General features: G+C 35.1%; 2 protein-coding genes across 2 annotated transcripts; one reads left to right on the plus strand and one right to left on the minus strand.

The window, feature by feature from the left end:
- Positions 1-1,106: 1,106 nt before the first annotated feature.
- Positions 1,107-13,193, minus strand: LOC141332750 (putative tetratricopeptide repeat protein 41). The gene is made up of 17 exons (XM_073837713.1): positions 12,577-13,193; positions 12,352-12,449; positions 10,801-10,981; positions 10,501-10,718; positions 9,073-9,236; positions 8,525-8,990; positions 8,209-8,445; positions 7,785-7,980; positions 7,538-7,686; positions 5,171-5,298; positions 4,856-5,036; positions 4,596-4,746; positions 4,122-4,271; positions 2,869-2,990; positions 1,572-1,698; positions 1,403-1,485; positions 1,107-1,282 (listed from the first exon to the last, which is right to left on the minus strand). The coding sequence occupies exons 1-17, from the start codon at positions 13,191-13,193 to the stop codon at positions 1,107-1,109; spliced, it is 3,444 nt and encodes a 1,147-aa protein (XP_073693814.1).
- Positions 13,194-13,677: 484 nt separating this feature from the next.
- hsp90b1 (heat shock protein 90, beta (grp94), member 1) lies at positions 13,678-21,936 on the plus strand. The gene is made up of 18 exons (XM_073838638.1): positions 13,678-13,835; positions 15,005-15,107; positions 15,449-15,590; positions 15,676-15,792; positions 16,420-16,751; positions 16,830-16,941; positions 17,025-17,147; positions 17,229-17,345; positions 17,434-17,571; positions 17,655-17,732; positions 18,884-18,949; positions 19,053-19,322; positions 19,404-19,649; positions 19,756-19,892; positions 20,131-20,209; positions 21,204-21,359; positions 21,444-21,542; positions 21,658-21,936. The coding sequence occupies exons 1-18, from the start codon at positions 13,787-13,789 to the stop codon at positions 21,682-21,684; spliced, it is 2,391 nt and encodes a 796-aa protein (XP_073694739.1). The 5' UTR covers positions 13,678-13,786; the 3' UTR covers positions 21,685-21,936.
- The last annotated feature ends 56 nt before the right edge of the window (positions 21,937-21,992 follow it).

Here is a 21,992-nt window from a genome sequence, read left to right on the forward strand (position 1 = left end):
TAAAAAAAACTTTTACAATTTCGAGGTACAAACTCGCAATTCTGAGAAAAAAGGCCACTATTTCGAGATACAAACAAACAATTCTGAGAAAAAAGTAAAAATTTTGAGATGTCGCAATTTCCTTTTAATTTTTAAGGTGTTTTCAAAATAAAAGCCTTACAAAAACACCCACTCTCAGGCTCTAATAGACAGACAGATACTTGCAATTCTGACTTTTTGCTCAGAATTGCGTTATATAAACTCGCAGTTGCGAGTCATAAAGTCAGAATTGCAAGATATAAATTTTTTTCTTCAGAATTGCATTATATAAACTCACAACTGCGAGTTATAAAGTCACAATTTCAAAATAGAAACTCGCAATTCTCAGAAAAAAGACAATTTTAAGATATAAACTCGCAGTTGTGAGAATTTCGAGATATAAACCTGCAGTTTGGAGAAAAGAGTCACAACTTTGAGATACAAACTTGCAATTCTAAGAAAAAATGTCACAAATTCGAGATATAAATTCACAATTCTGAGGATTTTGAGATATAAACTCGCAGTTCTGAAAACAGTTCTGTCACAATTCTGACAAAAAAGGTCAAAATTTTGAGATATAACCTCAAAAAAGTCACAATTTTAAATATAAACTCATAATTCTGAGAAATAAAAGTCACAAATTCAAGATATAAACTCGTAATTCTGACTTTATAATTTGCAAACGCGAGTTTATATCATGCAATTCTGAGAAAAAAAGTGAGAATTGTGGGACAAAGAGTCGCAATTACCTTTTAAATTTTTTATTCAATCATGGAAATGATCATAAGTATATCTACTTACTCTTGTATTATATTATTAATATGGGGTTGTTATAATGTAATAATGCTATAATAAACTCTTAATGAAATTAAATGATTTCTTAATGAAATGAATGATATAAAGTGCACAATATATATATCGTTACAAAACAGCTTTAAAGAAATTTGTAACGTTAAGTGAGCAGCACAAAGGTAAAAGTACTAAAATAGACTAGATACTTGACTACACTAGACTAAATTAAAATAGACTAGAATAGAATAGACTCTGACAATGTAACAAAGCATCTGTTATCTATTGATTCAGTGCTTTCAGAGCTTCCTTCTGCATGATCTATCTGCCTGGGAAATACTTCCAGTTGATCTGGTAAGGGACTGTCGCTTGACTAACCAACCAGCATTTTTTGTTTGCAATAGAGTGCTAACATCACTCTGTGGCCCAAAAACAGAGACCTGGAAAGCTGTCCATGGTCTTTTTAGGGTTGCATCTTGAATACAACATGATGCTGTTTGTGTAGAGAAGCTTCTAGGGAGTTTGGTAGTTGGTCGTGTTACATATGATTGTTGAAGCCCACTGTGTGATTCCTTGAAAGCAGTCGTAGGCCTACCTAGTGACAGTTTGTTGTTTGAAGTGGACCCGATGGGCTTTAGAACATGCTTTCTTGGTCCTACAATATCAGGGGTAGAAACACTGCAGAGAAAATATGATTAAAAATTAATTCAGAGTTAAACAAGTATCTGTGTGATTGCAATACAATGCAATATAGTGAAACTCACAGGTCCAGGTCTCGGGTCAGTGGGTGCTCAGGGCCCAGGAGGTGAATCCTTATGTCTGCAGCTCTCTGGAGCAGATCCAGCCCTTCTCTCCTGTCCGCTCTACTGCAGCTACGCAACAATATTTTACCTGCCAGACAGCATAAAATACAAAAGTTTGGCATCAGTAGGATTTTTAATGTTTTTTAAAGAAGTCTCTTATGCTAATCGAAGTTACATTTATTTAATTAAAAATACAGAAAAAATTGCAATATTGTGAAATATTATTGCAATTTAAAATAACAGCTTTCTATTTTAATATACTTTAAAATAGAATTTATTCCTGTGATGTAAAGCTGGATTTTCAGCATCATCAATCCAGTCCTGTGATAGTTTTTTTCAGGATTCTTTAACAAATGAAAAGTAAAAAAAATAACAGCATTTATTCAAAATAGACATATAAGTCCTTAATATCACTTTTTATCAATTTAACACATCCTTGCTGAATAAAAGTATTAATTTCTTTCAAACAAAGAAAGAAAAAATGCACTGACACCAAATTTTAAATGGTAGTGTTTATTAGAAAAGATTTTTATTTTAAATAAATGCTGTTTTTTTTTTTTTATTTATCATAGAATTCTGAAAAAGTATCACAGGTTCCAAAAAATATTAAGCAGCTAAACTGTTTCCACCATTGATAATAAATCAGCATATTAGAATTTCTGAATGATTGTGTGACGCAGTAATGATGCTGAAAATTCAACTTTGCATCAGAGGAATAAATTATATTTTATAGTATATTAAAATAGAAAACCACTATTTTCAATTGCAATAATATTTCACAATATTACAGTTTTTTCTGTTTTTAATCAAATAAACGCAGCCTCGATGAGCAGAAAAGACTTCTTTAAAAAACATTAAAAACCTTTTGAACAAAAGTGTATATCTAAATATATTATGTTATGTTATTATGTTATTTTAAACTAGCAGTGAATGACTTCAATTGCTAATTTACAATGCTTCATTGGAAAAAATGTTCTTATGCTCAACAAAACTAAAGAATATTACTGTTTTGTGAGCATACGACACTTCATTGAATTGCAGTAGTGTATATCTACACACATAGCACACTTCTTTGTCCAAAGAAATCAAATACATTTTACCTAACGTCTGATTCATTTTGGAGCTGGATGGTTTGGTGTAAAGCTTTCAATGGAAAAATGACATTGAAACCAAGGCCACTTAAAAAGTGGATGGTCATTGTTCAAGTGTACAAGTACGCAGTGGCACAACCAGTCACTAAAGTCATTTAGTCACTCACCAAGCTTCATAAGAACAATAGCAAGGTCGTGTTGCATGGTGGAAAGTTGCAACATCTTAGCCTCAGTATCTTTAATGCTTATAACATGCCGGTACAGTTCAAGCATCTTCCTCTGTGTCCATCTAAAAGTGCAAACCAAACCAGTGACCTTGATATCACATTATGTGGCATTAAAGGAGTAGACAGATAATTTACAGATAATGTACTCACCCCCTTTTCATACAAGATGTTCATGTCTTTATTTTTTCAGTCTTAAAGAAATATTTTTTTGAGGAAAACATTTCAGGATTTTTCTCCATGTAGTGGACTTCTATGGTGCCCCCAAGTTTGAACTTACAAAATACAGTTTAAATGCAGCTTCAAAGGGCTCGAAACGATCCCAGCCAAGTAAGAAGGGTCTTATCTAGTGAAACAATCGGTTATTTTCTAAAAACAATTACAATTTATATACTTTTTAACCACAAAATGCTGTTTATGACAGTTAGGGTATGTCGAAGAACTCCCATCTTATTTTCTTCTCCAACTTCAAAATCATCCTTCATCGCTGTTTTGCCTTTGTAAGGGCATGTTCACTTTGTACACTCTTAAAAACAAAGGTGCTTTGTAAGTTTCTTCACAGCGATGCTATAGAAGAAACCATTTTTGGTTCCACAAAGAACCATTCAGTCAAAGGTTCTTTAAAGAACCATCTCTTTCTTACCTTTTTATGAACCTTTTTTTCGCTACACAGAAAACCTTTTGTGAAACAGAAAGGTTCTACAGATGTTAAAGGTTCCTTATGGAACCATTTTGACAAAAAAGGAGTGTAAACACAAGCATACGTCTTTTTTTCAGTACTTCTGCAGTAATGTAGGATGATTCTGAAGTTGGAGGAGAAAATGAGATGGGAGTTTTTCGACATAAAAAGTAAAAAAGTATATAAATTGTAAAAGTTTTTTTTTTTTTTTTAGAAAATAACCAATTGTTTCGCTATATAAGACCCTTCTTCCTTGGCTGGGATCATTTCAAGCCTGCTGCATTTAAACTGCATTTTGGAAGTTCAAACTCAGGGGCACCATAGATATCCATTATATGGAGGGAAATCCTGAAAAGCTTTTCTCAAAAAACATAATTTCTTCGACAGAAGAAAGAAAGACATGAAAATCTTGGATGACAAGGGGGTGAGTACATTATCTGTAAATTTTTGTTCTGAAAGTCAACTACTCCTTTAAGGTTTGATGAGAGATTGATGTAACTAAATGAAAGCATCTCACTCTGTGTTGGTTTGAGCTCCGGCCAAGAGATCTGCAAGCTGCTCCTCCACTTCTGCAACCAGAGGATGATCATGGCCGTACCAGCGCCTCCTGCTGGTTAATGCAACTTGGAAGCATTTTTCAGCAGTTTTGAGCTCGCAACAACTCAACCTTGACAAATGTTGAAAATGCAGTCAAATCAAATGGACATCAGGTATGCTTTACTGGCTGATAAAATAGTGGTCATATACTTGGTGCCCAACCCTGTTCCTGGAGATCTACCTTCCTGCAGAGCTCAGCTCCAAACCTGATCAAACACAACTGGACCAACTAATTAGGATCTAAAGGAGCACTTCATTACAGACAGGTGTGTTTGATCAGTGTTGGAACTAAACTCTGCAGGACGGTAGATCTCCAGGAACTGGGTTGGACACCCCTGTCTTAGACTTTACTGACACCTACTGATGTGGATGTACAACCTTCGCATGGTCTTACTTGTGAATGGCCTTCAGTAGCATGGCTGTGCCTTCAGCACAAGGAAGTCCAGACTTGTATCTAACAGAGCTGATTTCTTTGAAAAGCCCTGGCACTGCATACAGCCGTTCATCTTCTAGCAATGCCACACACAGACAACGAAGCAGCTGTCCTGTGAGAGCAGATTAGTCCTAAATGTGTTCAAATTCACCCTTGCCAAAAAAAAAATAATAATAATAATAACTCGCTTGTCTGTGAAATAAAATATGAAATACATTTACCAACTATTAGTTTGACCTCTGTGCTGTCAAGGTGGGCTTCTGTAAGAGACCAAGCCGTCTCAAGTCCCTTGTGGCAATACATCTCTGTGTCTTTTGGCAGATGCTTTTGGACATAAAGCTCTGCCAGCATATGTTGCACTTTGAGGAGTGACCTCATACTGTCACTATCCAGCTCTGCGCCCTTTGGAAAGACCATTGTAATAGATTATAAATGAATGAAACCTTGCATTTGATAATATTTTGAATGCACACAATTTCTGACAATGATTAGAGCTAATCATCTATCAAGATATTAGTGTCTTTGATTATTTTTACCTTTTGGAAAATTTGATTTGCTTGCAGTAGCAGTTTCTCAGCTTGTTGCATTTCACCCAAAGAGAGGAGGACTTTAGAAGAGTACAATGACAAGGTCCACAAACTGCTGTAATCTGGAGGGTGAACATCTAAGAAAGACCAGGTGATTTAGTTAACATTTACCATGAAGTGATCTCTGTGTCATAATTTCTGCTGTTCTGTGTCTACATATTAGAATTATCCTTTCCAAGAGGCTCTTTAGAAGGCAATATTTTGGAATACTTTAGTTTAGAATAAAATTATTTGACACTTACTTTATTCATATAACTTACATAACTATCAATTGTAAAAAAAATAAATAAATAAATACTATGTATTCTTTGAAGTGCATGAGAGTGCATAAATTCTATGATGCATGAATAAATAATTGCACTTTTTAATATATACAATGAGGTCAATAAGTATTTGATCACACTGTGATTTTGCAAGTTCTCTTACTTAGAAATCACGGAGGGTTCTACAGTTTTCAGCATAGGTGCATTTCCATTGTGAGAGACAGAATCTAAAAATAAAAATCCGGAAATCACATTGTATGATTTTTTTAACAATTTATTTGTGAATTACTGTGTCAAATAAGTATTTGATCACTTGCTTATCAGCCAGATTTCTAAACCACCAAAGACCTGTTACTTTGCTTTTAAATAGTCCAGCTACACTCATGATTCTAAATTAGTAGCACCTGTTTGAGGTCGTTAGCTGTCATAAAGACACCTGTGCACCCCACAATCAGCCAAAGTCTAAGTAGCAACGTGGGCAAAACCAAAGAGCTGTCAAAAGACACAAGAGACAAAATTGTAGACCTTCACAAAGCTGGAAAGGGCTAGGGGGAAATTGCCAAGCAGCTTAGTGAAAAAAGAACAACTCTTGGAGCAATTGTCAGAAAATGGAAGACGCTAATGATGACTGTCAATGTCCCTCGGACTGGGGCCCCACGGAAGATCTCTCCTCGTGGGGTATCAATGATGCTAAGAATGGTGAAGAATCAGCCCAGAACTACACTGGAGGAGATTGTCAATGCCGTGAAGAGAGCTGGGACCATCGTTTCCAAGGCTACTATCAGTAATACACTAAGACGTCATGGTTTAAAATCTTGCATCGCAAGGAAGGTTCCCCTGCTTAAGTCAGCCCCTGTCCAGGCCCGTCTGAAGTTTACCAGGGACCATCTGGATGATCAACAGGAGTCATGGGAGAAAGTCCTGTGGTCAGATGAGACCAAAGTAGAACTTTTTGGTCTTAACTCCATTCGCCGTGTTTGGAGGAAGAAGAATGATGAGTATCGTCCCAATAATACCATACCTACAGTGAAGCATGGGGCTGGAAGCATCATGCTCTGGGGGTGTTTTTCTGCACAGGGGACAGGACGACTGCACAGTATTAAGGAGAGGTTGAACGGGGCCATGTATTGTGACATATTGGGCAAAAACCTCCTTCCCTCAGTCAGAGCATTAAAGATGGGTCGTGGCTGGGTCTTCCAACATGACAATGGCCCAAAGCACACAGCCAGGAAAACCAAGGAGTGGCTCCGTAAGAAGCATATCAAGGTTCTGGAGTGGCCTAACCAGTCTCCAGACCTAAATTCAATAGAAAATCTTCGGAGAGGGCTGAAACTCTGTGTTGCTCAGCGACAGCCCCGAAACCTGACAGATCTAGAGAAGACCTGTATGGAGGAGTGGGCCAAAATCCCTCCTGCAGTGTGTGCAAACCTGGTGAAGAACTACAGGAACTGTTTGACCTCTGTAATTGTTAACAAAGGCTTCTGTACCAAATATAAAAAAAATTTTGACTCCAGTGATCAAATACTTATTTGACACAGTAATTCACAAATAAATTGTTAAAAAATCATACAATGTAATTTCCGGATTTTTATTTTTAGATTCTGTCTCTCACAGTGGAAATGCACATATGCTGAAAATTGTAGACCCCTCCATGATTTCTAAGTAAGAGAACTTGCAAAATCATAGGGTGATCAAATACTTATTGGCCTCACTGTAAATATATATATATATATATATATAGCAAAATAAAATATATATATATGGCTTTTTTAATAAATATTTACATGTATATGGAGTATATAAATGGTTATATATGTTATATATATATATGACAGAAATTCTTTATTTATTTTTATTTTAAAATATAGAATATAAATATAGAAGATATATAAAATTATATATATATATATATATATATATATATATATATATATATATATATATATATATATATATATATATTCAATATTATGTAATTACTTTGTAAAAATAGTCTTATTATTATAATAGTCATATTTACATGTATATGGAGTATAGTTATAGAATATGTTACCATTAAGATGCTGACAAGTCTGAGCCATCAGATTCTGGAATGAAGTCACAGGGTCAAATCCCCTCTTCCTTAGTAGTGTCCAATAATATATAACATCAATTGTCATCTGTGGGTATCGCTTCAGGCTGCTTGACAAAAACTCCATCGTACTATGAAAAATATGGAGACTTTATTTTATCACAGACTGAAAACTCACTGGCTGTATTAGCAAAAAATGTTTGCATTCAAAGACAAAGGGTGAACATACGCCAGACCGCTGAGGAAATCATGCAGCTCCTTAAACAAACCAGCTTGCTTGAGATGCCAAGGAATCTCTTCAGTCTTTCTTGCCCAGCTACAAAGCTCTAAACTGGACTCCTGAAAAAACTTAGCAAGGATCTGATGGTAGGAATTCTGACTCTCCGTACCATAGAGACAAAAGCAGTATGTATATTGTATATAAACTGTAAGATCACCCTAGAAATGCCTGTTCTCCTTTAATGCTTGGAATAGTGTCAGAGTTATTTTTTTTTTAAATACTAAGAAATAAAAATGTATTACATTTTATAATTTGAAAATATTATTATTATTATTATTATTTAATTCAATTTAATTTGTCATTCAATCAAATTAGGTTTGGCTACTTAAAGCAAATATTTTGTGGCAAGGATTGAAATTAAAACCATCCTCACCATGCAACAACAAGTTCATAGCCTGGCTGAGTGATTGATGCATGATTGTCAGAAGACCATTGTCTTTCTCCTGAACCCAGGGCCAAAAAGCAGAGCGCAGTCGGGCCCATTCCAAAACCTGGACTTTCAGATCACCACAGTAGCCTAGATCCAACAAAGCCAAAACCTCAGGCTCAGTCAGCCCAGAACGAGACACATGAATAAGGCAAAGCGTATCCCACACCCAGCCTGAGAGATCTGGTTAGAAGAAGAGGAAATGCTCATTAGATTTGACAAATAAAGTCATGGTTTTATATTATAACAAAGTAAAAAGGACTACCATCTCTGAGTGATTCAGTGCTTGTTTGAGCCTCAGTGACTTCTTCTGTTGGAGCAGTTCTGCTGTAATCTTGTATCCATCGATAAATGACCTTCACCCAGAGCTCTACAATTGAATCAGCCTCTATATACTCCCTCAACAGCTCCATCTCTTCTTCTTTCTCCCTCAGCCCTCCACATGTCCGTAACTCTGTGCCAATGAGCGCTAAAAAGGCCGGAAGGTGGGAGTTTTTCTTACGTGCCATTCTTTGCAAAACATTGTCTGGCAGCTCCTTGTAAGGCAAAGACATATGCTTGCGCAAAATGCTGTCCAGGACACTGGGATCGGAGAGATGGGGACAATTGAGAATCTGGACATCAGTCCTGCTGGTGAGACTTTTGTACGTGAGGTCAGTGAAGGTTGTTGTGATGATCATTTTACAATTGGGAGGCAGAGCATCTGGCAGCCATTGTAGTGCCTTAACCTGGGAAATGAAATACAGAAGTATGGTGAAATAAAAAAGGTAAAGACAACCTGTTCAATTTAACTGGAAACTGAAAGAGCACCTCTTGCTTTGAGAGTCCAAGTGTTTCTGTCAGAAGGTCAATACCATCTACAAGAAGAATACAAGGTCCAAGATTAACTGCTGCAGTAAATGCCTGGACCGCACGATGGAGGTGCATTAACTCAATCACGTCCTCTAAACTATCATCCCAATCTGGAAAATCACCTGCAGAAACAATTAGTAAAATATTAGAATATTTGCTCTTTATTTATTATGCACTAAAATATTATTTTAAATATATATTTATTTTATATATATATATATATATATATATATATATATATATTACATTTTTTATTAAAGATTTGAATCTATTTATTTAGATTTGATTTTTACTTCTGTCACAGTCTTCCGGGGAAGACTGTGACAACTTCTATCTCAGTCCCCCAATATTTAATACATACATTCAAATTGTAATATTACAATAAAATGTTACAATAAATGTTAAATACAATAAAATGTTAATTTAATTTTAAATGCATAATCTTTACATTTGTATTTAACACTTATTTGAAATTATGAAAATTAATAATATAAAAAATTACAGATTTGTTGTCATATATATATATTTAAATTAAAATTTATTATATTTAAAATTATTTTTGAAAATAAAATTTTTTGGTATTTATTTATGATGGTATAAAATGAAATATTGCTTAAAAATATAAAAAAAATTATTAAAAACGATTTGTATTAAAATATAGAATAATAATTTAACACAATTACATTGAAATAATAATACTTACATGTATAATAAAAGTTCCTGTTTTAAATGTATAATCTTTGCATTTATTATTTAACATCTCTATATTTATCACTTAACATTTATTTTAAAATTAATAATAATAATAAATATACATTTTTGGTCTTTATTTATGATGCTCTAAAATAAAATATTGTTTCAATTTTGTTTTATTAAAAATCTTTGTAATTAAAAATTATTAGGAATTATTTAAATTATAATACATGTAAAATACAATTTCCTATTTTAAATTTATAATATTTACATTTATTATTTAACATTTATTTTAAAATTAATTTAAAAAATAATAATGGATATACATTTTGGTCTGTATTTTAATTTTAAAATGTTTTTTTATTTATTATGCTCAATTATTAAAAATGTTTATTATTTTATTTATATTTAATATTTTTATATCTATGTTTTTTTTTTGTTTGTTTGTTTTTTTTGGTCTGGTCAAAGCAATAGTTCAGATTTCAGATTTTCCACTTGATTTTTTATCTGACCCTCCATCCACCCCACCAAAATGTAATACATTTATATTTATAATATTTACATGTTCTGATTTTAAAAATATAATGCATCTTTATATTTATTAACATTTTGAAATAATAATTACTATACATTTTTTCAAACACAATTTTACAAGTATTCAGTCTATTTCTGCTGGAAAATGAGTCAGTTTACCATAATGTGCTCTTCGAAGTTGAGCAGTCCACTGTCTAAGCATAGACCTGACATCAATGCTAGATACGCTAGTCCCACAGAAATGAGAGATGACTGGAACATCGGGATTCTGTCTGCAGAAAGACCACAACCACCAGGCTGCCAGAGTGGACTTCCCACAACCCCTTTCACCACATACCAGTAAGATAGACTTCTCTGAGTCGTTCAGATCAAGATCACTGAAATCAAACAAAAAATTGACCCATAACATATGTTAATCATACACAGTTTTCCTACTTCATTTGTGTTTTATGGTCTTACCATGTGAAATGAGCTCCTGGATGGCTTGAGTGCAGCTCTGATTTTGCATTATGGGTTACAGGATGCAGAAATTTGGTTAGTGCGTTCAGTATTTCTGTGGCGGGTCCTGAAGGCACAAATCGGTCACACAAAGCATGTGAATGTCTCACATGGTAATGCCGATCAAATGAATCCTGCCATCCTACAACAAATCAAGACAAGAATTATAGATCTTACTTGAAATATAATTTTCCATATTAATGACTCAAAAAAAAAACATAATTAATATTGAAGATTGAATATTAAAGATTTTTATTTATTTATTTGATTTGATTTTTACATCCCCATCAACTAATTTATTGAATATTTAATACATTTACATAAAATTATAATATTTATGAGTACAACATTTCTCATTTTAAATGCATAAATTATTTTAATAATAATAATAAAAGTTACACATCTTTTGTCATTGTTTATGTTGTTAATATTGTAAAAAAAAAAAATATATATATATATATACACACACACACACACACACACACACACACACACACACACACACACACACACACACACACACAAATAATACATAAATATAAAAAACATAAATATATTAAATAGATGCATGTTCCATAATAATGACTCAAAAAAAACATAATTAATATTGAAGATCAGGTTGATAATTTATGATTTTACAATTATACAATTTGCAAAATACAATTATTATTACAATTATTTCTTATTCTCTGAAAAATATAAACAATTGAATATAAATATATAAAGTATTAAAGAAATAAAGTTCTAATACAAATTAGAATACAATAATATCAAATATCAAATTAATCAAATTCCAGTAATTATTATTAATATTAATAATAATAATATTAAAGTTATCAGTAATTATCAGGTATAATTACCTTTCTTTGGGGTTTCATTAGGCCAGAGAAAGAATTTAAATGGGAAGACTTAGACCCCAAATATATAAATATATGCAAATATAATCATATAGACATATTTAATTATGTATTTTTTAATTTTATATTTGGTGTAATAAGTAAGTATACGTAATAATAAAAATTTGACTATTTTATTCACAATTAACTAAATATAAATACATTAAATGATAAAGAAATAAAGTAATACAATTAGATAATATAAAATATAATATAAAAAATAAAATAAGAAATAGAATACTGAATTGGATTAATAATATTATTAATAATAAATAATAATAATGATTCATATTAAAGTATAAGGCTTTTCATGGGTTTCCATTAGGCAAGAAAAATAATTTAAAGGTGAAATAAAATAAAAATTGTTTAAAAAACTACTATTATTACTACATATACAAATATAATCATATATAAATATTTTATTATGTATTTTTCATTTCTTTTTATATTTTGGAATTATAAGTATAATTAATAATTAAAATTTATATAAAATTAAATTGTATATACACTGAAAACAAAGCATTGAAAATTCAAGAAAATAATAAAATAAAAACTAAAATATAGAATTATTTCAGAATTTAATTAAAAAGGGAACAACCCAGATGTGTAGTTTTACTTGAGATGGGATATTTTGGATCCTCGTGAAATGCACAAATGACTCCCTCCCAGTCCGCCTTTATCATCTGCTCAAGTTCATGAAGGTTTCTGAAGAATCTGTTGCATAGTGAAAAGAAAAAAGAGGATGCATTTAAAATACACAATACACAAGTGAGCTTTAGTATTTATTTCAATAAATAAATCTGCATTTGTATTAAGACACCGTGGCTTGTTTAACTCAAACCTGACAGGAAGACAATGATTTATAATCCTTCTTTTAAGATCTCTCAATTTCTGTCTGTCACTTTGGCTTTGAGTAGACAGCATGTTCAAGAAACTGCAAATTTCGTGACTGTTTCCGTCCTCGGTGTTTTGTGGGGTGCAGTCTTTAAAATAAAAGAAGCAGCTTCTGTTGTTGTCAATGAAGGCTGCTTTGGTGATCTCCAGCTCTGTTGGGCTACAGGTGCGATACTCATCCTCCAAAACCCAAGGGTAGCCATCCTTCGCAGCAATGTATAAGTTCCTCACCACCTCAGATGAAGATTGGGAACCGTTTTCTTCTGGCAGACACTGTCCATAACTGCGTCCAAGAAGACAGATGAAAATAGTCGAGCGGTCAATGAGATCCAAACTGATTTTCAATTGCAAGTCACTGGATTTTTCATCTTCTTTTCTTTGTTGTGTGCTTCGCTGCAAGTCCACAGGTCTAAAACAGGTTCCTTTTGTCTGGCAAAGTGCATCTAGGTATGGAAACACTTTTGTTTTCAGGTAAATCAATTCTTCTTGAAGATCACCTGGAACATAACACAAATAAGGCCTGAAAGGAACCCCCAAGTATAAGTTGTCAGAAGTTTCTCCCATAATTTCTAACAATTTCAAAAATTGTATTTATTATAATGTAACTGTTAGTTTTAATCATTCAATATCTCCTGAAGGTTTAGTCAAAATAAAATAAACAAAATAGTGATTTTCTTGTGGGCTTACACTGTGTCAACAACTGGTTGTTAAGGAAACCGTAACTCTAAATTAAATCTGATTCTGAATCATCTAGTTCCGTTCCCACCAACCCGTTTAAACTGGAAAAACAAAATTAACACCGTTCCCAGATCAGCTGTCACAGCCTATGACGAAATCCCCTAATAACGAACTGGCATCCCGTCGAGCCAATCAACGCGAGCCACGATTGGAACGTGTGGAATCGGACATGTAAAGCGGTGATTGGACCACTGCGGCTGCGGATCGTTCTCTGATTGGTGTGGTTTTGTGCGTGGGGTGCTGTGATTGGCTCAAACCGACTGGGCTCAACCCCTAGAGCGCAGGAGTTTATAAAGCCGATTTGTCTTTCTATCTCCACGCACTGCAAGAGTTTATCGAGGCGAGGAGGGCGTTGCAACTGCTCAAGGCGTTAATCTGCTACCGAGTCTCATTAACAAATCTTTTTTCATTCTGAAACAATGAGGCGACTGTGGATTATCGGTCTCCTCTGTGCACTTTTGGCTTTCGGTGAGTCACATTACGTTTTATTGGAGGGCCATGAATTGCACCATTTTGCAGTTTGGTGGCTTTGAACTTGACAAAGCTTCTGTGTTTGCAGTAATGCTGCTGTCTTTGTGTACTTCCTCTTTTTGCCATGTAAGCTTTAGTATTGTATTTTAACATTTTTAATAACACTTAAGGTGCAGGTATGCGTTAACGTTTCCTAAATGGATGAATGATCCAGGAACAGGAAATAAAACATGGAGAGTGGATTTGACTCGCATGTGCTTCTCGAAGTTTCCTTAAGATTGAAATGGCCTTCGTATAAAAAAATCCCATATTACACACCATAGAGTTATATGGTGTCTTAAAACGACAAACTGCATTGAAATTAATATGGAATGAATGGTAAGAGTACTAGTAATGTACCGTTTTATTTTATTATTTAATTCTGGTAAGTAGCCATGCAAGAGACGTTAAAGAGCAATGCAAATGAATTGCACGTTTTTTTCAATTGAGAGATATATATAAGCGTTTCGTTGATGTTTGCTTTTTTACAGGACAATATTTGGCTGAGATAAAATTATTTTTAAAAAATCTGCAATCTGAGGGTGCAAAAAAAACCAATTCAGTTGTCCAAATGAAGTTCTTAGCAATGCATATTACTAATCAAAAATTAAGTTGATACATTTACGGTAGAAATTTGCTCAATATTTTAATGGAACATTATCTTAATATCCTAATAATTTCTGTCTTAAAAGAAAAATTTATAGTTTTCACCTATACAGTGTATTGCTGGCTATTGCTACACATGTAGAGAAGAATTTAACCTAAGATCTTAAACCATGTTGAATTGTCAAATCAAAAATGTGCATTTGCGCACAAATCCAGTACATTTGCACGTTTCAGATGTGGAGAGCCTTAACTGAGCAATTTTAATCAAATTTAACTTCACATGGAGTTTACTTTCATGTGCAAGGAACAAACAGCCTTGCTGGACACAGGGTCTTTGCTGAGCAAATGCATTTAGAAATTAAGTAATAAAACACTTGTGATCCAAATAAAAGTTCTATTTGGTGCTGTGTGTTATTATATCATTAAGTTACTCCTTAACACCAGTTATAGTGCTTTTTATCACTATCACATTCACATTATTTGTGGCTTTCCCTAATCTTTGATGTTTTGCATAATTGCAGCACCTGTGAAAGCGGATGACGACGTTGACATTGACGGCACAGTAGAAGAGGACTTTGGGAAGAGCAGAGATGGATCTCGCACAGATGACGAGGTTGTTCAGAGGTTTGTATGGACTTGGACTTGCACTTGACTTTCATTCATTTTGAAGCCATGTTCTTCACCCTTCATTTAGCCTCAGATCTTAAAGTAGAGTAAATACAATTGCAAAACGGATATTTGCTGCTATATTTAGCTCATTTGTTTACATTTAAGAGGTCTATAAACTTTTAGCTCCTCACAAAGACAGAAAATGATCCCCAATGGGGGTTGGACATCTGGTTGATGTATTTGTTGATGCATGTTGTTCCACAATACCCAAGGGTAAATCATAATAAGTCCCTAGAGGAATAAACATGTCACAAGCATCCTTTGCACCCGTCCATGATCCATCTTTTCACTTACAGGGAGGAAGAAGCCATTCAGCTAGATGGTTTGAACGCGTCGCAAATAAAAGAAATTCGCGAAAAAGCAGAAAAGCATGTATTCCAGGCCGAGGTGAACAGGATGATGAAACTGATCATCAATTCCTTGTATAAGAACAAAGAGGTGAGTTTTTAGAACATATTATAGGTCTTCACCGGTACGTGTTTTTGAAAATTCCTAATTGTTTATTTATTTTTTTATCCTAAAGATCTTCCTTAGAGAGCTGATCTCTAATGCCTCCGATGCTTTGGATAAGATCCGGCTGTTGTCCCTCACCCACGAAGATGCTCTTGCTGGAAACGAAGAGCTTACTATTAAAATCAAGGTGTGTTAAACTTTTACTGATCGTCCCTCTTTCCTGAAACTTTCGACTGGACAAAGAAATATAACATCGCTTTTGCATTTGCATTGCAAAAGAAGTTCAAACAGGCATGAAGCAAATTGAGGAACGTTTCCTTCCTTCGTTTTCATATCTTAATTTCGATACTCAACAGCTTGTTTAACCATGCAAACACTTTTTAGTTTCTTTAGTAAATATTTTACTACTTTTATCGGTTATAACCAGTCATAAGGGTCGATTTATAGCTGAAAAAGCTTTCCATTGATGTATGGTTTGTTAGGGTAGGACTATATTTGGCTGAGATGCAACTATTTGAAAATCTGGAGGGTGCAAAAACATAAATATTGAGAAAATCACCTTTAAAGTTGTCCAAATCAAGTTCTTAGCAATGCATATTACTAATCAAAAATTAAGTTTTGATATACTTATGGTAGGAAATTTACAAAATATCTTCACGGGACATGATCTTAATATCCTACTGTTTTTTGGCATAAAATCGATCATTTTGACCCATGCGATGTATTGTTGGATATTGCTACAAAGATACCCATGCTACTTACAACTGGTTTTGTGGTCCAGGGTCACATTTAGTCTCTTGTCTCTCCTCGACAGTCCGACAAAGAAAAGAACATGCTTCATATCACTGACACGGGTATTGGCATGACCAAACAAGAACTGGTGAAGAACCTTGGTACCATCGCTAAATCCGGAACCAGCGAGTTCCTCAGCAAGATGACTGAGATGCAGGATGAGGGTCAGTCCACCTCTGAGCTGATTGGTCAGTTTGGTGTGGGCTTCTACTCTGCCTTCCTCGTGGCCGATAAAGTCATCGTCACCTCCAAGCACAACAATGACACCCAACACATCTGGGAATCTGATTCCAACGAGTTTTCCGTCAGCGACGACCCTCGTGGAGACACTCTGGGCAGAGGCACCACCATTACGTAAGCAGTTGAACTCAAAAAGCTGCACAAATGTGTAGACTGTGATATGATGTAACTGAAGAAGTCTTGTTTGTTCAGGCTGGTGATGAAAGAGGAAGCTTCAGACTACCTTGAGCTGGAGACCATTAAGAACCTAGTGAGGAAGTACTCTCAGTTCATCAACTTCCCCATCTACGTATGGAGCAGCAAGGTTAGTGTACCCACTAAAGTCTTCAGGTCTTCTGGTTTCTAGCTGGAGGACGTCACGAACTCATGGTTATGTGTCATTTCCAGACTGAGACTGTAGAGGAGCCCATTGAGGAGGAGGAGGCTGAGGCAGAGAAGGAAGAAGCCGCTGAAGATGAAGCTGAGGTTGAGGAAGAGGATGAAGACAAGGACAAACCAAAGACTAAGAAGGTATTTAGCTGCATATATGCAAGCAAACACCTAGAAGAGATATACTAGATTTTCTCAATGATTTGAACGGTTTCTTTCAAGGTGGAGAAGACCGTGTGGGACTGGGAGCTGATGAACGACATTAAACCCATCTGGCAGAGGCCTGCAAAGGAAGTGGAGGAGGATGAATACAAAGCCTTCTACAAGACCTTCTCCAGGGTGAGTCAACACAAAGTCTGTGCTTTACGCACAAAGAATCAACTCCTGTGATCCTCTGTGGCTCAAGTGCAATCATTTTTGTTTTTAGGAAACAGATGAGCCCTTGTCTCACATTCACTTCACTGCTGAAGGAGAGGTCACCTTCAAGTCCATTCTCTTCATCCCTGCATCTGCACCCAGAGGCCTTTTCGATGAGTATGGCACCAAGAAGAATGACTTCATCAAGGTAATTTTAACAATCTTTAAGCGGGAAAGGATTGCATTTTCTTGTATTTGAGTTATTAATTGTACCAAATTTGGCTCTTTCAGCTATTTGTGCGTAGAGTCTTCATCACCGATGACTTCCATGACATGATGCCCAAGTATCTCAACTTCATCAGAGGCGTTGTAAGTGCTTCTGTCTGTGTTTTTAAGTGTAGCTAGGAAGATATTCAGCATGCGTCAACATTTTTGTGACTAAAAGCCTTCACAATCCTAATTCTGTGCGCACAGTGTGTGGCATATTTAAAATTCTTAGAAATATAATGGATGTTTGCATAGCATTTCCCTAGAAGAGATGGCCCTCCTGTGTAAGGGCTGATTAGTAAAGAACATTTCCATTCTTAAGCAGATTAAGCACTAATGTAATACAGGATGCAAATGTAATTTTATTTGCCAAAATTGGGTCAGTTACATTTGTTTTCTGCGTAAAAGGTGTTTAGAATAAACCAGTTCAAATGTTATTTAATAAGTTAACTATTAAAAACTAAAACTATTACTAATTGAAAGTTGCTAATGTAAGCTAAAGTAAGTTGTATAAAAGGAAAAACTGGAAAAAAAAATATTTCCAAAAGTATTAGATGGCAACTGGCTGAAATAAAAAGTACAAAATTTGCTAAAACTGAAATGAGTAAATTTAAATATAAATTGAAATACAATAAAGAACTAAAGAAATGTATTCATAAATATTATCATTTTATAAATTAACGATGAAAGCACTAAATTGTCAATATAAAATAATAAATGCTACTTTGTGTAAATTATTTATTATTTTTACATATAGCTGTCATTCAATGACATGTAAATAATTGAATAAAATAAAATTGCAACCCTAGACCACTAAAGGGTCAGTTACTTTAAATTGAGATTTATACATCAAATAAATATAAATAAGCTTTCCAATTGATTGAAAATCTTCAATCTAAGAGTGCCAAAAAATCAAAATATTGACAATCGCCTTTTAAAGTTGTTTAAATGAAGTTCTAAGCAATGCATATTACTAATCAAATTAAGTTGAGATATTTACAGTAGGAAATTTACAAACTATCTTCATGGAACATGATCTTTACTTAATATCCTAATGATTTTTGGCATAAAAGTAAAATCGATCATTTTGACCCATACAATGCATTGTTAGCTATTGCTGCAAATATACCTGTGTTATTTAAGGTTTTGTGGTCCAGGGTCTCGATTGCATTTATCAGTTTCAGACAGTAATTTCTTTTGCTAGATCACTATAATGAATATTCAGTGACCCAATGTTTGATCTCATTTCCCAGGTTGACTCTGATGATCTACCTCTGAATGTCTCCAGAGAGACTCTGCAGCAACACAAACTGCTCAAGGTAAGCTTATCTTGTTACAGTTCAAAGTAACATTGATTCGATGGTTTATGTGCAATTATTTGATGCAATGAACTCACTGTACATTGTTGCCTTCGTTCATCAGGTCATCCGTAAGAAGCTGGTGCGCAAGACCCTGGACATGATCAAGAAGATTGCCGAGGAGCAGTACAACGAGAAGTTCTGGAAGGAGTTCGGCACCAACATCAAACTGGGCGTGATTGAGGATCACTCCAACAGAACCCGCCTGGCCAAGCTGCTCCGCTTCCAGACCTCCCACCACGAAACCACCCTGTCCAGTCTGGAGCAGTATGTGGAGAGGATGAAGGAGAAGCAGGACAAGATCTACTTCATGGCTGGAACCAGCAGGAAGGAGGTGCTTGAATGCTTTTACTTTGAACTGTGAGAGACCCCATGTCTCTCCTTCCATATTAACATGAATTCTGTCTGGTTTTAGGCTGAGTCTTCTCCATTCGTGGAGACTCTTCTTAAGAAAGGATATGAGGTCATCTACCTGACCGAGCCAGTGGATGAGTACTGCATCCAGGCCCTGCCCGAGTTTGATGGCAAACGCTTCCAGAACGTGGCAAAGGAAGGCGTGAAATTCGACGAGAGCGACAAGTCCAAGGAGAAGAGGGAAGCTTTGGAGAAAGAGTTTGAGCCTCTAACCACCTGGATGAAAGAGAAGTCCCTGAAGGACAACGTATGAATATTTTCTGTCACTTTAATGCATTATATTGCATTTTATTACCTGTCATAACTTAGAAAACTGGCAGATGAGTTAAAACGAGCCTTGTTTTGTTTTTCAGATTGAGAAGGCCATTTTGTCCCAGAGGCTGACCAAGTCTCCCTGCGCTCTGGTTGCCAGTCAGTATGGATGGTCTGGCAACATGGAAAGGATCATGAAAGCCCAGGCTTACCAGACAGGAAAAGACATTTCCACAAAGTACGTCCTCTAATCAAGTCTTAAGCAAATTCTAGTGACACTATTGCTGTCAAATAATGATACCATTGTATAACTGCTTTGCAGCATAATCTAAATTGCCTCTAGTCTTCTTTTTTTTTAAATCACTGTTACTTTGGTGCAACCCACCATTTCCTTCTATGTGAAAAGGAAAAAAATGGTTAGTATTCTGCAAACTATGCTCATAAAAACTTACTGAAATGTTTTTTTCGCATTTTAGTTATTACGCAAGTCAAAAGAAGACGCTAGAAATCAACCCCAAACATCCTCTCATTAAGGAGATGTTGAGGAGAGTTAAAGTAAGTCAAACGTAATCACTTCCAGAATGAAAATGTACTTACCTGCATGTCATCCAAGATGTTCATGTCTTTTTTTTTTCTTCAGTCGAAAAGAAATTAAGGTTTTTGAGAAAAACATTCTAGGATTTTTCTCCATATAGTGGACTTTAATGGGGATCAACTGGTTGAAGGCCTAGAATTTTGCCAAATAAGACCCTTATTCCTCGGCTGGGATTGTATAGAGCCCTTTGAAGCTGCATTGAAACTGCAAATTTCAAAAAGGATTTTTCTCCATATAGTAGACTTCACTGGGAGCCAATGGTTTGAAGGTCAAAATTGCAGTTTCAATGCCGTTTCAAAGGGCTCTACATGATCTCAGCTGAGGAATGAGGGTCTTATCTAGCGAGTCAATCATTTAAAAAAATAAAAAATAAAAAATTAAATGTCTATACTTAACCACAAATGCTAGTCTTGCATTAGCTCTGCTTCAGTTCAAAATCCAAATTCGATTCAAATCATTTTCTCCAACTTCAAAATTGTCAGACATTTGTTTTACCTTTTTTGTAAAGGATTTTTGACTTTTTTTTTTGCATGGTCACTTTGTAAACTCTCCATCTACGTCAGGCTAATCCTTTTTTTTTAACATGACTGCATAATATGTGAGTTCGAGCTAGTGTAAAATGAGGATTACTGCTTAAAGTATATTTTATTATTTTAATATTTAAAGTATTTTAAGGTTTTTCTTTTGGTTTTTGTTTTTTTTTTAATAATTGAACCTTTTGCTTGATAAGACCCGTATTCCTCTGCTGGGATCTTGTAGAGCCCTTTGAAGCTGCATTGAAACTGCAATTTGGACCTTCAACCTGTTGCTCCCCATTGAAGTCCACTTTATGGAGGAAAATCTGGAATGTGTTTTTCAAAAACCTTAATTTCTTTTCAAACATGCATGAACGTCTTGAACATTTTGCTGTTAAAAGAGCTCAGATTGTCTTTTATATTGTGCTTTGTATTGTAGGAGGACGCTGAGGATCAGACCGCTTCAGATCTGGCCGTGGTGCTCTTTGAAACTGCCACACTGCGATCCGGCTACCAACTCTCAGACACCAAAGCTTACGGAGAGAGAATAGAACGCATGCTGCGGCTCAGCATGAACATAGATCTCGACGCACAGGTACACACACAGTCAAGCACCGGTAATATGAAATAAACTGGTTCCTATAAAGTGTGGCTCAATATCCTGTTGCCGTCTCCACAGGTAGAGGAAGAGCCAGAGGAGGAACCAGAGGAACAGACAGAAGAAGCAGAGGATGAGGAGGAGGAGGTCCAGGCAGATGAGGATGCAGAAGAAGAATCGGTGAGTGTGAATTTTTGCTAGCTTGCCCTCATGTTGCTCTAAATCTGTGTTTATTTCATCTAGTGCAGAATTGAAAAGGAACATGTTTTAACACATGGATTTCTCTGTGTTTCAGCCTACCAAAGACAGAGACGAGTTGTAAATTGTAAATCTGGGAGGGACGGGGTGTCAGACTGTGATGCAGAGTGAAGATGGCGAACTCAGCTGGTTATCTTTTCTCTGTGCTGAAGTGGGTGGGTTGGGGGATAGGAGCTGTTTTTTTTTTTAAGGTGTTGTGTTTGAAATTTTCTTTTTTTACATTCCTCCATGATTGTAAATTTGTTAATATTTAACTGACCCAGTTGTGGAGTGCTGACTCCTGTCCACTGAACCATTAAATGTTTCCGGAAAAGGACCCTGTGTCTAATTGTAATCTTTTACTATCTTCAAACTCTTCTCAAAACAACAGAA

This window comes from Garra rufa, chromosome 4, assembly GCF_049309525.1.
Source record: "Garra rufa chromosome 4, GarRuf1.0, whole genome shotgun sequence".
Lineage (NCBI taxonomy): Eukaryota > Metazoa > Chordata > Actinopteri > Cypriniformes > Cyprinidae > Garra > Garra rufa.

Excerpts from the sequence above, each read along its gene's own strand:
- LOC141332750 (XM_073837713.1), bottom strand. The coding sequence starts at position 13,193 with ATGGGAGAAACTTCTGACAACTTATACTTGGGGGTTCCTTTCAGGCCT. Across the intron at positions 9,237-10,500 it reads ACTTCGAAGAGCACATTATG|GTGATTTTCCAGATTGGGAT; the intron begins GTAAACTGACTC and ends TTGTTTCTGCAG. Across the intron at positions 5,299-7,537 it reads GACTTGTCAGCATCTTAATG|ATGTTCACCCTCCAGATTAC; the intron begins GTAACATATTCT and ends GGTCTTTCTTAG.
- hsp90b1 (XM_073838638.1), top strand. The coding sequence starts at position 13,787 with ATGAGGCGACTGTGGATTATCGGTCTCCTCTGTGCACTTTTGGCTTTC. Across the intron at positions 15,793-16,419 it reads AGCTTACTATTAAAATCAAG|TCCGACAAAGAAAAGAACAT; the intron begins GTGTGTTAAACT and ends TCTCCTCGACAG. Across the intron at positions 19,650-19,755 it reads AGAAGTCCCTGAAGGACAAC|ATTGAGAAGGCCATTTTGTC; the intron begins GTATGAATATTT and ends TTTGTTTTTCAG.